Source organism: Aulostomus chinensis, chromosome 21 (genome assembly GCF_037954235.1).
Source record: "Aulostomus chinensis isolate RoL2024-O1b breed Wild chromosome 21, RoL_Achi_v1.0, whole genome shotgun sequence".
NCBI lineage: Eukaryota > Metazoa > Chordata > Actinopteri > Syngnathiformes > Aulostomidae > Aulostomus > Aulostomus chinensis.
In genome coordinates, this window is record NC_141340.1 from 6,464,439 (window position 1) to 6,481,636 (window position 17,198).

Here is a 17,198-nt window from a genome sequence, read left to right on the forward strand (position 1 = left end):
ACAAGTACAGAATCCGTTTATTTTTAGGCCTTTCCCACCTTGGTTCCGTTTCTATTCGCGAACCTTATTTTGAGCAGCTTTGAGCGCTCTCACTGTTCTGAACACCCAAATTAGGTTCCCCGTGGAGACCGAAAAAAAAAAAGACTGCCTTGGTTTTCCTTTCTTCTCACCAGCCGATGACACAAAGGTTCTACTTGATACTGGTGAGAACCCAAATTAGTTCGCTAGACAAAACCAAGGTTCAGCAAATCGTCAAAGCTCACCGGTATGGATGGGAAAAAGGCTTGGGTGGGAGACAAGAGGCGCTCCCCTGTCTCTTCATTGGAATCCGGGCGATGATACCACGCTCTGTTTACTACAAACATTCATTCCACCAACCATTAAGTTTTAAACATATTGCAAATAAATAATAAGCTGCACGTCCAGCTGGTCTGGCCAGAGTTTACCGCCGTCCTCTCGGTCTCTTCTCTCCAAGGTGTGAGTTATCTATCAGTCCTCTGGAAACATTATGATGTTTTGTTATGAGCAAAAGTGGGATTATACTGCAAAAAATATTTAACCCCCCACAGGGAAAAAATAAAAACTCTTTCCCCATGTATCAGTCCTTCCAAATCCTTCATGTTTAGCCCTCTCTCCTCCTTTATTTGGCCTCGTGAGTTTGTTGGGTGCTCCATGTGGTACGGTACAGGAGTAACTCTCCACCCAGCAGAACTCATTAAGATTATGCTGCTCTTGTTTCCACAGGAATGTCATCTCATCTCTCCAGCCAGGGCAATCTGTGTCTTTAGCCATGGTCGCCAGGCAATATCTCTGCCCATTTTCTCTCCTCCGTTGTACATGCACTGAATTGAGACCCGAAAAAAAAAAGGGGGGAAAGTGTTTGGAAAGTTTGAACTTGTGTCAACAAATACACAACACAAGTCCACAAAATACAAAGATTCTTGAGCACTGCACTTGAAATAGTGCTCGAGAGAGAGAGAGAAAGAGAGGGGGGGGGGGGGGGGCTCCATTTTCAGACCTTTCATGTCGATAACTCCACAGGAAATAGAAACACTTGGATGGAAACAATCCACAAAAAACAAAAATAGCAAATATTAAATTTGCCGGTTTTCTGTTTGGTATCACAGTAAATTTAACCTATAATTCAGCCGTCAGTCAGAAAGAAGAAGCTGTTGGGAAATTTACAGACCATTGACGGATAAATTGATAAATAATCAATATTTACAGCCCCGGAGAGGATTTACAATTGTGAGGTCAATAGCAGTTTACAACATGGTTACACTTGATCTAAAGGCTTGAGCCTCTATCAATATACAACACACGGCTCTTCTGTGGGTCGGCTTTGCGGGTGAACTTGTTTTGTCTGCTCCGTTTACCCGATGTTGTGTGCGTTAGTGGCAAAAGTGGGCGGGGCTTGAGCCCTCGCGAAAGACAGGCACTGCTGGGAGTGCAAGTATGGATTCTCAACGTAAAGTGGGGGTTTCCAGGTTGAACTACGGTGGGGTTTGCCTCCAACACAAACCATTTCAGAGGTATTTACTCGGTTGCTTCACCTGCCTCGGTCTTACTCCCAGAGTGCAGCACGGGAGAGAAATTCTACTGAAGACGTTTGCAAACATGCCACTGTTTCATAAAAGGGGAAATATCTGGGGTGAAAGTGACTCCACAACATTCTGGCTTTTATCCACAGCCTTAATTACTGTTCATGCAAGAAAGATAAAAGATACTCATTGATTCTCCTTGGAGAGTAAAAAGACTGGGGCCAATATAATTAGGGTTTAAAAACATATCGAACTCCAAACATCCATCAAACCTGGCACTTCTCAAGGTCCCCAGAGTAATGAAAAGGGTTTTTAGACTGAGTTGTTGAGGAATTCAGGAGGTCAAATATGGTTTACCATAATTAAAATGCAAAGAAATGCGAATTTTTACTCAGAAAGTGATTGATGATTGAGATTGTTAACTAAAAAAAAAACCCAAACCCAACCCCCCCCACACATTCTAAATGATAAAAGCATTCTCTAGTACACTTCTTTCCAAAGGCTGCTCCTTTGACTCCTGTTTTGTAGCTTCTCCATGCTGATATTAGATTTTCTCTCCACAGAACGAGCCTGAGAGAGCATGTTTGTTGGACCTCCAGCCTTGTTTGAGGTATATATTAGGCTGTATAATCTCCTCAGTGTTTTGGGGAACGGGGAGGGGGGGGGGCCAGACCTTCTGATAGGGTAGTGCATGTTTCAGAGCCCTCTGTCTGAATAATGCAGTGGAATAATGAGGTGGGGAGCAAAGGCTGTAGCCCAGGGCTTTGACCGTCTCTGTGACCTGATTATGTCAGGGAGTGTCAGCCGCCAAGACACTACAAAAGCACAGTGCATCCCATCAAGTCCATATCCACAGTGATCTGTCCCCAGTGCTCCAGGCACCTTGTGAGACAGGGAAGTCCATACTGTCTCATTAGCGACGTTTAGCATCAAGTACTCTCATGCAGACCACACTTAACTGTAAACAATGAGGCCTGGTCCAACTGCTGGTACACAGCTGTATGAAACAATCCCTTTTATGTGTTTCGATATGAAGAAACCTCACCAGTAACGAATTGAGGCATCGGATTTACCACGTTTTTCTTAACTTATGTGCTAGAGTCTTAAAAGATGAAACAGGGGTTAAGGTAAATACCACAAAGTGGCATGAAAGGGCACATTGTCTATACATTTTTTCCTTTAATGTGTGCTATGTGCGCCTGCAATAAGATGATTCATTAGATAGGGCCCAACAATGACAAGCATCATCATTCAAGCCTCTGGCTACTGATGGAACAATTCTGCAGCCAACCTGTAAATATGACAAGGTCAGCGTTTTGCTGCGACAGGCGCATGCGGATAAGAGATAGAAAGGCTTTGTTTATTGCCAAAAAAGCTTAATATATGTGTGGGTTGGCTACTAGACTGTAGACAAAGAGCTTTCAGATAAAACTGCTAGAAATCTATGAGGACAAATCTGAAATACTATCTAAATGTTTTATTTGAATTGCTCATGTCGACATGATAAAGTGTGTCACCAACATCCAGTTAAGTCTGGTAACCACGGAAACGGTTTCTATTTTCAGTGTTTAGTGGAGTGGCGCACGAATGAGTCCTAAAACACAGAAATAAGTTAGCGTGATCTTTCTTCAGAAGGACATTCTGATAATGTTTTTGGTGAAATGTCTGAATTCAGTGAATGGATCACACTCGCCTATGATATTTTTAACGTTTAATGTCAGACTGCAGAGGTTCTAGTGGACGTCAAACACAATCCTCCTGAAAACAGAAGAAGTGCAGAGGTAGTTGTGATGACATTGGGAGTTCTGTCCACGCTGGAGTTCCTTGCAACATTAGCGTGGTACCTCTAATGACTGCATTTTACTCCACAAACCATAAAAGTGGCTGCTGAATGAGGCGATGCTGATTTCTAGGTTCGGCCTATAAAAAAAAAAGAAAAAAAAAAAAAGAAGTCCTCATCTGTGCGGCGCTCTAGAACCTGTGAAAGGGACCGTTTCAGCATCAAGGCATGAGACTCACCTGTCCTTGTGCATTGGTGACCAGTTGTCCGGTGGCTCCTTGCAGGTTTGACAAGGTGTTTCCAAACACTTGAGAACCAGCGATGGACCCCATGGCTGCTGCTGCTGCTACCGCCGCCTGGCTGGCCAGAGGATTCAGCTGTCGGGGGGGAGAGAGATCATTTAGATATTTACTAGTATAACATAAATTTAGAGCGGCTTGGTAGGCGGGTGTTTTTATTTTGTTGCCAAGGCCAGAATCGGCTAACTGCGGTTGGGTCCAGTCCAGTAGTGAGGGCTATGCAGTCCATCATACAGCTCCCAGAGGTCTGTGCTTCTGAACCCAGTGGGAGGTTCAAGGGTAGCAAGGAGCAGTGAGAACGGAATGCTGTGAATAAGTGGCCATTTTACCACTCTAAGTGCTTCCTTTGGCCCCCGGGGCTCCCCACGGGCCAAGCAAAGCCTTTCTCCCTGCAGCAATGGCCCAACAGCATCCCGCTTTCACAATAGAACAAGGCGGTGTGGCCATGCATCACTGTATTGTCAACCGCTTCAATACGCCTCGACCGAGAATCCCTCCTGTGTCACACTACAGCAGCACACAAGATAGCAGACTTTTGAAGGAGAAGGGGGGTTAAAACGGCCGTCTTTACCCCTGCTGTAATGGACTCATCTGGTCTGGCCTGTGGTTGTGAAGAGAGGCAGGGAGCGGTTGTAGAGCCCCGCCACATCGCTGAGATTACCCATATAAATCAAGCTAACCACTTATTAGGGGGCTGAAAATGCACTGCTGATTTGGTTGTAGCGTCGCAGAGCAAAGTCTTATTAGGTTGAGTAAGTAGATCAAAGACCAAGAAAAGATAGGAGACCTCCCAATTACTCACCAGAATAGAGAAATAATAGAAACATGGCTTGGAAATAGGCTGCCTGCTGCTAATATTGTTGGAAATATTCAAACAGGACTGCCGAGATCAAGAGCAGGAAGACTTGAAAGTATCCAGCATGGGTTTTATACGTCCTTAAGTTCACTAAAACATAATAAACTACAATACTATCAGATATTTTGTGTGCTAAAAGTGTAAACTTTTCCATACTTTCTGCGGCTTCATTCAGTTGCCATTCATCTCCTACCGTACTCCGCCACCATATATTATTACACTTTCTGAAATCAAATGATGAAAAAAATGCCACACAGCGATCAATACTTTTTCATTGACAGTAAAGGTTAAGCACATTAAGAATGACACTGCATTTGTCTTATGAAATCATATTTCATGTTGGTGGCCTCAAATTGGTCGTGATTGATATTGCCTCCCTTCGTCTGAAAGTCATCCAGTTTTTTTTTTTTCTTGATAATCGCAGAATTGTCTTTTATGTGTCCAGCCGCTGTCCTTCGCAAATCTTAAATGTTGGAGGGAAGAAAACTGATTCTGATTTAATAATAAATGGGAAAAATAAATAGCTTGATTATTTGTCATTATTGTTTTGTTTGTTTGTTTTTTTTTAAAGACTACAATAAGAAGTTTCCCAACTGATACGAACTTTGAGCTTCTGGATTTGTTCTCTGAAAATTAAGAACTTTACTGCAGCGTTTCACAGAGTGCCCCAAAAACTTCTTATTCTACTGTGAAATCTGGTCATTTAAAAAAAAAAAAAAAGTACTTGTCTGATATAGAAAAAAAAAAAAATCAGCTGCAGCTTCTCCCAGTATTGCATCTCATTCATCAAATGGTCCTTAATCAGAATATTTCAATAACACAAGAGTTTTTCATTCACATGCAGCACTTATGTATGTATATTGCTGTCAAACGTATAAAATGGATTTGGCCAGCAAAGAGTGACAATAATCTGAAACACATTTTATTCATGAGCTACTTATTTGTAATATTCATCTACCGTTAAAGATGTATTCCCCTCAAAATATTGAATTAACATGTGATTTTACAAATGGATATCAGTCAGAAACTAGTTTATTTCTGTTTTTCCTTCAGACTGGAGAAGAAGTAATCGCGCCTGAACCAGGTGTAGCAGGTTAGAAAGGTTGATGTGAATATAAAGTACTCAAGTGTTGGAAGAGTGGGTCCTTTAAGACATTTTGGAGATCCTACAGTGTCGTAGATGTGATGGAGGTAAAGAGAACAGCCAAGTTAAAGCGGATACAGATCGACAAACAGATAATGTGATCTGCGCAGGCGAGCGCAGCTAGAAAATGTGCGGGGCTTGGTGTCATTGTGTGAGTGATAGGTTGCTGGAGAAGCTTGCAGATTTATTTGAAATATTATCATTGTATTTCATTCGATGATAGCCCTTCCAGATGCTATGTTATTCTGCTAAATCTAGGTGAAAGGAGCGCAGGCTTTACTGCTGCATCTCTTGGCACTGTGTAATATGGATAGCAGTTGGAAGGAGAGCCAGGAATAAGGAGAGGCGAGGCTGTGTTCAACACCTAAACAGGTGATTTTCCGCCACGGTGACTCCTCTCAACACCTCGGCGGGAGGCACAAAATGACAGACCTGGCCCAGCATTTGTGCTGATTGCATGTGTTGGAGGAGATAAACAGTGATCTTCCAGCTTGCAGAGCCTGCATGTTAACCATTGTGTTTCATTCTTTTCATTCCCAGTGAAAAGGGCGTCAAGAGGATTTTCGGCAGCGGTACTGGTCGGCTACAAGACGGCTGAGATACAACGAATGCAAAAAAAATAAAAATAAACGGGAGCTAATCTATTGGTTTAGGACAGATTACATTATTTTCTTATTACAGCCTGTTACATGTCACCTTTAAAACACCACGCTTTATCACGCTCGGCACAATATCGCCAAATCTAAAGGGCTCCAGAAGGATCAAAAAGCACAAAATAAATGCCGCTGACAAGAATAAAAGCCTTCAAATTGTTAAAAATGCATCTTTTCTCTGTGTGGTGTGAAGGGGAGGGAATCCAAACCCTACCAGGCTCTCTGTTGCCTATTTGACCATGAGGGTCACCTGGTGCAGTAACCCGTGTAATCTCAGCAATGGAGGGAAAAATAGGGTCCCTCCAAACCATGGAGAGACCCCTGGAAACAAAAATTGTCTGACACAAATTTACTGGAGTTTATTCTTTGGCTTTTCCTTTTCTTTTTTTTTTTTTCCCCCTTTCCAAAGCTGCCGTTTTAAATTTAATTGCTTTTTTTCCCCTGACCTGCACAGGATGAAAAAAAAAAAAAAGACCAAAGATAAATGGTGAAAGTGGTGAAGACACACCACCACCAGGCAGGCGAGGGATGACTTGTATCCCCTCAAGCTTCAGTGGTGTATTAAACTTGTTTTCTACTCATCTGTGACTCACTAAGGGAATCAAACATTTATCCAAAATATCAAAGAGAACACACCGCAGACAATGATGCGGCTAATTAATGGTCAGTCCTTTATTTTTTGAACTGACAATGAAAAGCAGCTACGTGAAAACAGAAAACGACTAAAATTAGAATATCATGCAATGTAAAAGTCTTGACAAGTCCAGAGCGGTAGGGGAGGAGCTGATGAAAGTGTAAAAATGTGACATATGAAGGGCAGCCAGCAAACTGCTTGCTATGTAGCAACAGATAACTTCTCATTCAAGACCTACACCTCTGCAACACTTTGCCAATATCATTCTACTGAATTGGCATGGACACTACAAGGAAAACAGTTGGTCTGTTCAGTAATGTGCGACATGCATATCATTCGATTCTCCATCAGTTGTATTTTCAGCTCTGTTCTGAAACCTGTAAATCCTGTAAAGTATTGCGATGTTTGTTGTTCGGCGCTATATTGTGACGCAGCCGTATTGTGATGTCCTTTCCAATAACTGACCCCACCAAGACACGCATCCCCAAATGTGGCATAAGCCCAAACCTCCTTGCTTTCCAGCCCCTTAACAAGCGCATCAAAAGTGGATCAGAAAGGACGAATTACGCGTCGATATCCTGATTGTTCCGAATGATCGGGATGTCACTGATGTCTGCAGCGGTATGGAAGTTTCTCATGCTGGTTCTGGCCTCACACCTCCGTCTCCTCCCTGTTCTTCTCCCACTCCAGAGTGAATGTAATCAGCTGTGACATGAGAAAACACGTTCTCTATCTGTCAGACCTCTGCTAGTCTTCCACTGACAGTCCTCTGCTGACTCTCCTCCCCCAAAACGGCCTCTCCCACCACCTCTCTGCCTCCCCTTCCTCACGCCCTCTGTGCTTAAACATCAAAATGCCATTAGGCCCTCCAAAACACCTCTGGTCCCTTGGTTGGCGGGGCCTCTGCGGTTGTGCACTCTGAGCCCTCCGAGCACCGACGACTGCGCACCAGTGGGCCTCTGCTCCAGTCGTTGTGAAAAATAAACCCTAAAAAGAGGCATTCTCTGAGAAAAATATTGGGAAGTAAAGACAACTGGGGCAGATAACATCCGGTAAAACACAATAACACTGCATCCGGTGACAGTCGGACATAGTAATTGCTTAAGGCAGCGGAGGGCTGGTTGCGGTGGTACGTGTCTGCGGGAGGGGGTGGTGGTGGCTGAAGTGGCACGGCGCTAATGGAGTGATGTCATATGAAACGCAAGAATGACTGCTAGTTAACTGAGGAGGTTTGGCTGATCAAATAAAATGCATTAACACCAGGAAATGGATATCACAGGCGAGCTCAGAAATGGCCATATGTAATGAGGCAAAATGCAAATGAAGGGAGAAAAGAGTCGTGAAAACGTTTAAACTAACTATAAAGGGATGATGGAGTGTCAGACAGTGGCCGTCAATCTCCCCACTCATTACCTTCATGCGAAATTAACAGCAGCTTTAATCATTACACAGAATCTGCTCGAGCCCATTTGTTGATAATTGTGAGTCGCCGAGGTTCAGAGTGGGTTCTCCGTCATCAATCACAGGCGCAGTATATTTCCTCTGGTTGGGGGGGGGGGGGTTAAAAAAAAATCTAAGTTATACTATATTCCTCTTCCACCTTTTTTTTTCTCCTGGAATGATCTATAATGTTTCCAGATGTATTAAATTTGAAACTACTTGCTGATTAAGTATCTACGGGAAAGTGCTGACCATTTCAGTGCATGATGTGACATATTTGGTGCAGTTATTTCTGTACTTGCGTTGGGCTGGAAATCACAACGGTGCTAAACCGGCGCTGCAGTAAATCTCCTGCCGCTGTGTTTGGGACTTTTGTTTTCTTGTTTGCTGCGAGAAAATGAAAAATCATTAAAGCCATAAGATCAGGCTGTGAAGAAACTATCAAGATTATTATTGTACTGTATTATCTTCCAAACATTCACCAGACGATTACCTCAAATATTCAATAAAACATATTATTTGATCTTGGGAGAGATTTTTCAACTGGATTCGTTCAGGGGGAATCTCTTTTCACTCTGCTGTTGTTTGACATATAAATATAGCATTTGAATGACTTTAATATCCTCCTAATCAATGTCCAGTGATCTTTGGATGTCCTCAATTCAATATAAGAGGGGTCATCCATGCCGCAGCTTTATAAACACAATAAAGGTAAATGATTACTCTCCACTGTGGTGTCCAAAAATATGGCCAGTAATGAAGAGAAATGGAGGAGTTTGAGGGGGAGGCCTGTCATGTGTCATTGGCCAACTCTAAGCCCCAAGATTAATCACGAGAGAAGGGCTCTGTGGCTATGATGTGGTCACCCTAGATCGATAAATCCGCCTCCCGACGCTCCCTCTATGTCTCTCTGCCTCGCTGTCTCTCCTTCTCTCCAAAATATAACACGCTAAATCAGTGCGAGGGAACAGATGAATTGATGACATTTACAGCCGTATTTGTATTGATTACTTGAGTTTTGACTCCTGCTCTTTTAAAACGACTTGAGAAAATGCACTTATGTTCTACTTGAGTCCATTTACAAAACCATCAAATGCACATTTCCTCTTTTAATCATAAAGGGCATGAAATGACCCACTAGGCAAATGCTCCCCTTAGAGGACAGGGAAAGTTTAGAGGAATTTGGATTTCCACAGCTCACTGTGCACCATAAAACACTGTGAATCTAGCCTCCGCTAACCATGACCGAAAAGACTGTGGAGAAGAATTTTCTGATAATATTCTGCAGGGACCACAAATGGGACTTTTGACTTGGTGTACGAGGAGGGCATAATGCAATAACATTGCATTAAAAGGGTCTTTTTACAGCGTGGCAGTGCTGCACGGTTGTATTCCTTGTGTGAGCCCGGTGCTCTGTTTGCGGTCACTAATGGGCATCAGAAATTACAGGCAGTGGAATCGCGCCCCGCGGGGGGACTGGCCTCCTCAGCGGAGCGAAGCACTTAGACAGTGTCTGGGAGGCTGCTGGAGGAGGAAGGGGGGAACTCAATGTCACAACCCTGACTTATAATTAAAGAAACCCTATTCCTTATCCACTGTTAGTTGAGCCCTAGCTTGGCGCTCTATCCGAGGGATCCAGTGTGGGCGTCTAATGCGTGTTGCCCCCACTGTCTATGTGGGCCGATCAGGGAACTGTGCCTTTCTGCTGGGTGTCTGAGCTCAGAGCCCTCTGCCCACTGCGTGACAGATGGGGGGTCAGGTTTAAAGGAATCGCAGACCTCACAAAAACGTAGGAGATATCACCTTGGTGAGGTCTGAAAAGTGTAAGTGCAAAGCCTACAGTAGTGTAGGTGTAAATATAAAAGTGGAAGTGGCCACAATTCCCCAAATGGTTCTGAAATTAGATAAATTGAAGTCGGTGCTTATTTAGAAATTCAAGGCTCATCATTGGTCCTTAAGTTTGTAGATTTTCCTTCCTGCCTAATCCCTCATTTGAAGTAAATAAAAGTAGTAGAGCTGTCATGGTCAGGTTGTTTTCCTCATCTAGCTCCCATGCTTTATAATTATTCATATGAAATGTGGTGCTGTTGATGGGCAACAGTCTTATTTTCTGCTTCAGTCAACAGTGCACATTTGTATTTCTAAATTGTGGAGCGCTTGTTATGTAAGGCAATTTTCTGCCTTCTTAAGAGCTGGATCTCCTGTGCATTAATAAGAGGCTAGGCTGAGCTGAAGGCCTGTTCATGCTCCAAACCACACCCCCCCCCCTCACACACAAACACACACACACACACATATACACACACAGCTACTAGACTACACACTTGAAAGTTTTATTAGAAAATTGTGATTTTAAAAACAGGTGTTACCCCAAATAATGGACAGATGTCAGACTGCTTCAAAGCTGTTTATATTCATATAATTCCCATTCTGAAAATAAATGCAGCACACAAACACACGCGGACACACACACACACACACACACGCACGCACACACGCACACGCAGTATTTTTCATCTGCAACTTTACTTTTCCCCACACTTTTGTAATTAATTTTATTTATGAATTGTAGTTTTCTGGAATGTTTCAGTCCTAAATCCTGCGGCTACAACACTTCTGGGGGAAAAAAAAATAATTCTGATGAAGAGAATCAAATTCTTGCTTTAATAAATATCAATTATATCAAATTTAAAAAAAAAAGCATTTTAATTAGAATGACATTATTTTGATGTGGTAAGCCTGCAGCCACTTACTACCAACATAATAGATTTATAATTCATATTTTTTATAGATAAATTATTTGTTCTTGCCCTTAACAAAGGCTTGCGAGCTGAAAAACTGACCTTCATCTCATTTGTGAATACAGATCTGAAACAATTTTTAAATCTTGCAAGAAATCAAACCTTTTTCACTGTTGTCTCACCAAGTTAATAATCTGTGGTCTTATTTATATATAAAAAGTCAGACTTTGATGTTAACATTAAAAGATTCCCTCCACGAATCAAAAGGAAAGTGTTTCTATGCACATTTAGCTATCAACTAAAAGCAAAAGCGGGATTATTTTTTCTTTAAAAGGCATTTTAAATTTATCTATTATTAATAAACAGGATTTATTTTCCAGACCACACAGTGTAGAGTTATGATGATGAATGAACAGTCACTGACATAAATAAAGGATAAAGGATTCTCTCCTCAACTGAAACGTTGTCAGTTTCATTGACAAGCTACAGCATGAGCCACTGGGTCCACATTTGAGCATGTCATTTTAATTTTGATTTAATATCCTGCAGAACCATGGTGGCTGTTTCGCTAAATTGAACCGACGTGGAGCTGATCTGGAAAATCAATTAGTCGATGACGTGCACGGCTCATTAAATACACATGTTAATATAAAGGGAGAGAGGTTACGAGCGAATCGGACAGCGGTGATTTGAACAGCGGTGGACATAAGCGAAAGTGCAGTGAAGGGACCTCAGCTGGAGACAAAAGCAAGCAGCAGAAGCAGAGATGGGCCCAAGACTTGAAGAGGAAGGTGGAGGGAATGGCAGTAGGAGGAGGAGGAGGAGGAGAGGATGGCAAGGAGGTGAGGAAAGATGGAGAGTGCAGACAACCAGGCCTCTGAAAGGCCGTTGTGGTTGGCAGCCGCTGACCTTGGTGACGATGGGTTTTCACCAGAGGCTTCTAATGAAGGCTGATTGCCAGGGAATAGTGAGGGAGCCACAGGGTAGAGAGGAGAGTGCGGGGGAGGAAGGGAGAGTGAGAAGGGAGATAGAGAGAAGGAGAGAAAAGGATAGAAGAGAGGCTCAGGTAATTGCAGCACTTGTGGGTCTGAGGCCCTGCGGTCCTGTGATGTCAGGGTGCAGTAGGGAAGAAGAGAGATGTCTGTGGACGCTTTGGTGGTAAATTGTGGAGAACAGGGATAGGAGGCAGGCCCCTAGGCTGTAATTACCCCTATGAGTGTGCGGATGGAGAGTGGACAGGCCCAGTGTGGGGCTCTGACAGCAAGCAGGAGACGACTTGGAAGGGGAGTAGAGACAGACAGACGGCGGGAGTCTTGACGGAGCAGGAAGACAGGACGCCTCCATCTCCGCCAGGGCCCCCTGAAAACCAGCCAGCCAGACAGTAGACCAAGGTCAGAGGCTATTAGCGAACACGCAACATGCCGGTGACAAGACAGCCATGACAAGAACGGCAGAGCAACAGTGCAGCGGTGAAGAAGAAGATGACATAATGTAGCAGGATTTGGCCCCCCAAAAAATGAGAAAGAAAAACAACTGTAAAAAAAAACGACATGGTGACTAATTACATCAGAACCACGGACAGAGAGAGAGAGAGAGAGAGAGAGAGAGAGACGTGCTGGGGCTCCACTGGATGGCGCAGCAGGGTCAGAAGGGTCCAGGCGTACCAACTGGAATAAGAGAGTTGATAGGCTGGCCTAAGCTTCCCGCTGCCACGGATCAGTATGTACTGCCTCTCCTCTCCCTGCCTGGGCTGATGTAACTCACTGGAGTGGCAAATTACACCAGACCTACAGCTGTAGCCCGACATTATGATTAATTTGATCAGTAATTTCTCCTGTTTTTCATTTTAATCGCCGCGACCATTCTGCTGTGGCAGGTCTTTCAGATCTAATTAAGATCAATTCCGGTGTAACAGACTTGGCAAGCGCCTTTACCCCGTCAAATCCCTGAGCTCTCCGGGCGTGGAGAAAACCTGCAGCTCTAATCAATCAACTTCCAGCAAAATCCAGCAGGCTCCCGCAATCAGCACATTAACACACTTAAGCAAATTTCATAATCTCCCCCTGTCTATTTGTCATCACTGTGGTGGCTATTTCAGGCAGGCTGCATCTCCCAGTTATGCGGGGGGTGGGGGTGGGGTGGAGTGGGCTGGGTGGGGTAGGAAGGTGAATTCCCTTTAAGCAAATTAGCTGCGGTAATCTGAGTTTAGGCCGCTGACTCAAGGGGACGCAATCTGTTATGATTCGTATTCTAATGGGGAGCAATATTATTGGACAATTAATGAATTTTGTCCCACAAATTAAAAACACTAAAACACGGGGGATGTAATGAATGCTCAGGATTTCCTAACAATGGGTTTACAAAGAACGCCACACACCTCCCATGAGAAGAAAATTACAACGGGACATTAATTGGAACATAACGAGTGTTTGTCTCTCGGCGGGCGCTGTGCTCTATTTTCAGTAAATAGTTGAATGGCTGGATGATTCTGCATGTCTGAATAATGACACCGGGAAATAGGGGTGTTATCTGTGTAAAGCTGATTGTTTTATAGTAATTATGACTTGACTTTGGACCGGTTCCTTTGGGTAAAGCATGGAGAAGACAGAAATACCTCCCCAGTGTCTTCGGTTAAAGGATGGTCATGGATATTGATTGACATTTATATCAAGCAACAACGATGACTGTGGTGCACACCTCCATCCTTTCCAAATATTAAAAGCCGACGTGGATTTAATTCTGATAGTGAAACAAGCCATTTCATGGGGGTTTTCTGACACTGAGAACAATCTACTTCATGGAGCAACGATGGAACAAGCTTCGTCTGGTTAGCCTTTGGCTAACTTGTATCTGGATAAATTTAATCGTGTGGCTCCTGTGGACCTTCCAAATATTATCAGACTGAATGATTGTGGTTGTGAAACGGGTCATTTTGCGCAGGTTGTGTGACGCTAAAAAAAAACCAACTTTCTCCACCTTTTTTCTCCTTCCTTCTTTAAAACGTGAGTGCGTGGGGTCTCAGTCTCAGGGGCCCCAGTGCATTAGGACACATCTCTGAGAGCAAGGTGAGTGATCAAGCCTTGACTTTTTTTTTTGGTACAGGAAGAAAAATGATGTTGTAAAAAAAAAAAAAAAAAAAATGTTTTTGGGACATATATGTGGCATCTGTTAGGAGATAAATGAACAATTCACACATGGACACCACAGTGATACAACTGTATTTATCATTTCCTTTACAACACGCAAAAGCAGATTGTGGAGAATTGAGGGGAGAGTGCAGCTGAATTAAAAACTTATGTGACTTAAACAATGAGGGAGTTGGAGATTCTGGGCCTGAAAATTGAATCACTGTCCCTGACAGTGTGGCTGCTGGAGCCGGAGGAAGGCAGAGCTGCTGTTTAAATCCTATTGCAGCCTTGAGTGGGTGCTAAGGCCGTGGCCTGTCCTTGGGCGAGCCCCTCACTGGGTGACACACTCTTTGACAACCCCAGCACTGACCCAGAGAAACTAAACCTTTTATGGCCATTCTGCCACACGCAAACACACGTTTCATAATCCTATTTGATGAGGCAATATCTTAATGATACCCTTTGTGCCCCGTTTGCCCCCACCCCCCCCAACCCACCGGCATCATAATCAGTCTGGCTGCTTCTTTTACAGGAAGCATTCTATATAAAGCAGGGTCACGTCAACGTAGAGAGCAAATCAGACAATAATTCTGCCTCTGCTGTCTTTGTGTGTCACAGGACGACATTCACAGATAAGAGGAAACGTGACCAACAGTGGGGTTCCAGCCAGTCCAAGACGTGAAACCTAACCATGTACTTGATCAAATCTGTTACCTGCAAGTTTTAAGCGTCGCCTGATGCAAGTTGGATGTGAGAATCAGTATGTTGGTCAGTAACACTTGTATCCACCGTCAGACTGGACAGTGTGTTTGGTGCGAAGTAACGCCCAGCCTTTGGAGCCCATTAAATCCAGAGGCTGTTTTTCCTGCTGAGTCTCACTAGGCCGTGACAGGGCCGGAAAGGGCTGCAAGGGGGGAAACAAATAGCCCAACTCATCTTAGCCATAAAGAAGGTTGCACCACAACCCAATAAGGGTCTGACGCTGATGAATGTGACCGGGGACAGAAAGGCGACCCTGGCCAGTCTCCACTAGAAATGAAACCACAGGGATATAAAATAGGTTATTATCGTCACACGGTGACAACCAGACAGACAGAAGGGCAGAGATGGATGGACAGACGAAGTGACTAAAAGGGAGGTTGAGTAGGAAGAGCAGCAAAGATTAAGGGACTGATTACGATGGGGATGGGTAACCTCAGAATGGGAACTGCGCTTGGTTTTAAGGTTTAATGCGGTCAAAGCTCCAGCAACCGCATGGAAATTCAAATAGGAGACAGAAGAGCCGCGAGACTCCATTCAAATACTCCAACTTGATAAGGATCAAGTGCCGACAGAGAATCAAGCACCGTATGTACTGCTTAATAAGGATGTGCCCAAATCTGAATATATTATTTGGAGAAAACACAAATAATTGAAACAGACATTTCTTCTACCTGAAGATGCTCATTAGTATTTTTGGGGGGGGGATAAGCAGCTCACCGATTGGCTTGTTGAATCCCACCATTGTGGATGTCGACAAGATGAAAAAGCCCATTTTGATTCAAAGACATGACTTTGATTTTAAAAAGTAGTCTTTTTTTTTTTTAACATCGTATTGAAAAGTGAACGGTAGTCAGTCCCATCAAGTCAGTGCACAGCAGGCGGCAAGCTGAGAGCACCGAGGGAAACTCTGGCATCAACGGTGCACAAGCGAGCGGGCAAAGACTTGACGTGGCAGCTTGATTTCTTTTAAAACCCCAGAACCTGAACATTAAACTGACGCTCAGAGCTGTATGTTCTGTGTGTCAGTTCATATTAAAAAAAAAGAAAAGAAAAAGAAAAAGAAATGAAAACAACGAGGATGAGGATGCAAAAATATGTCTCATAATAACTTCAACAATTACTGGTATATAATTATGCTAACATTAAGCAGATTTAACACGACTTTCAGTTTAAACCACGCTCAGTTTTGGTCTTGGATCCAAATATATTTCACACGTTAAATGCGCTTTTGCGATTTTGAAGTCGAGCATGAAACTGTTAGTGGAAATAACAATAAGTTATAAGATATGCTTTAATTGACTGGTCTCTTTAAGTTCATCATCACTCAAAAGATGGTTAACTTTATTTCTTTTGATGTACCTCATTTAATATGTCCATGTGATTTAAAAAAAAAGAAGGATTATATCTTTGTGCAATGGCAGGCTAATAGACTGAACCTCAACATGCCTAAAGAGAAGCATCAATCTAAAGTGCATGATGGGTGGTCACTGACACTGACAGACAAACCAGGTACCGCATAGTAGTGGAAGTAACCAATCCACATTAAATATAATATTTTGTATCACTGTATCATTAAAAGTTTCCAAATCTTCAGGAAGAATAAAACCAAATTGTGTTGTTGCATGTTTGTTTCATGCCTAAGAGGAGCCCGTCTTGCATGTAGAAGATCTAAAATGGTCAAAGACTCACTGGCAAAGGCATGGGCGGGGTGACAGGTGAAGGAAGGCTACGGGCCGGTGACTGGTTTGTCCGGTGCGGCGGGGACTGCTGCGGATGTCCAGAGGTGGAGGAGCACGTTGAACCTGGCGATGGGACTGAGGACTGCTGCTGGCTGGGCGGGGTCATGTGATGGTGGGACGACAGCTGGTTCTGGGTGTGGGAATGGGTTTGTTGGTGATGATGCTGTTGCTGCTGCTGCTGCTGCTGTTGCTGCTGCTGCTGGTGGTGGTGGTGCTGCTGCATCTGTTGGAGCTGCTGCAGGTGTTGGAGCTGCGAGTTCAGTGATGAGGTAGCTGTTGGTGACAGAACCGTTATTTGATTCCTAAAATCTAAATCCACAAATGACCTGACAACTTGTGGTTGAGCACACAAACGTCATTTGAAGAATATGCCCACCCCTACGATCAACATTCATGTATAACAGAGGTGCAGGACGCAAAGGGTCAATGTGAGAGAGAGATGAAAATTGCATAGAGCCACAACAAGGTCCTCCAGGGTTTT

The 17,198-nt window shown here is 43.6% G+C and overlaps 1 protein-coding gene across 2 annotated transcripts in view; it reads right to left on the reverse strand.

Moving 5' to 3' along the window:
• pou6f2 (POU class 6 homeobox 2) overlaps positions 1-17,198 on the reverse strand; it is a 79,976-nt gene that overhangs the window by 15,140 nt on the left and 47,638 nt on the right. For both annotated transcript variants that reach the window (XM_086191299.1, XM_086191298.1), the window contains exons 7-8: positions 16,668-16,990; positions 3,561-3,698 (exon numbers count right to left, since the gene is read on the reverse strand). In XM_086191299.1, the coding sequence (XP_086047425.1) occupies positions 3,561-3,698; positions 16,668-16,990 (461 nt within the window). The remainder of the gene's footprint in view (positions 1-3,560; positions 3,699-16,667; positions 16,991-17,198) is intronic.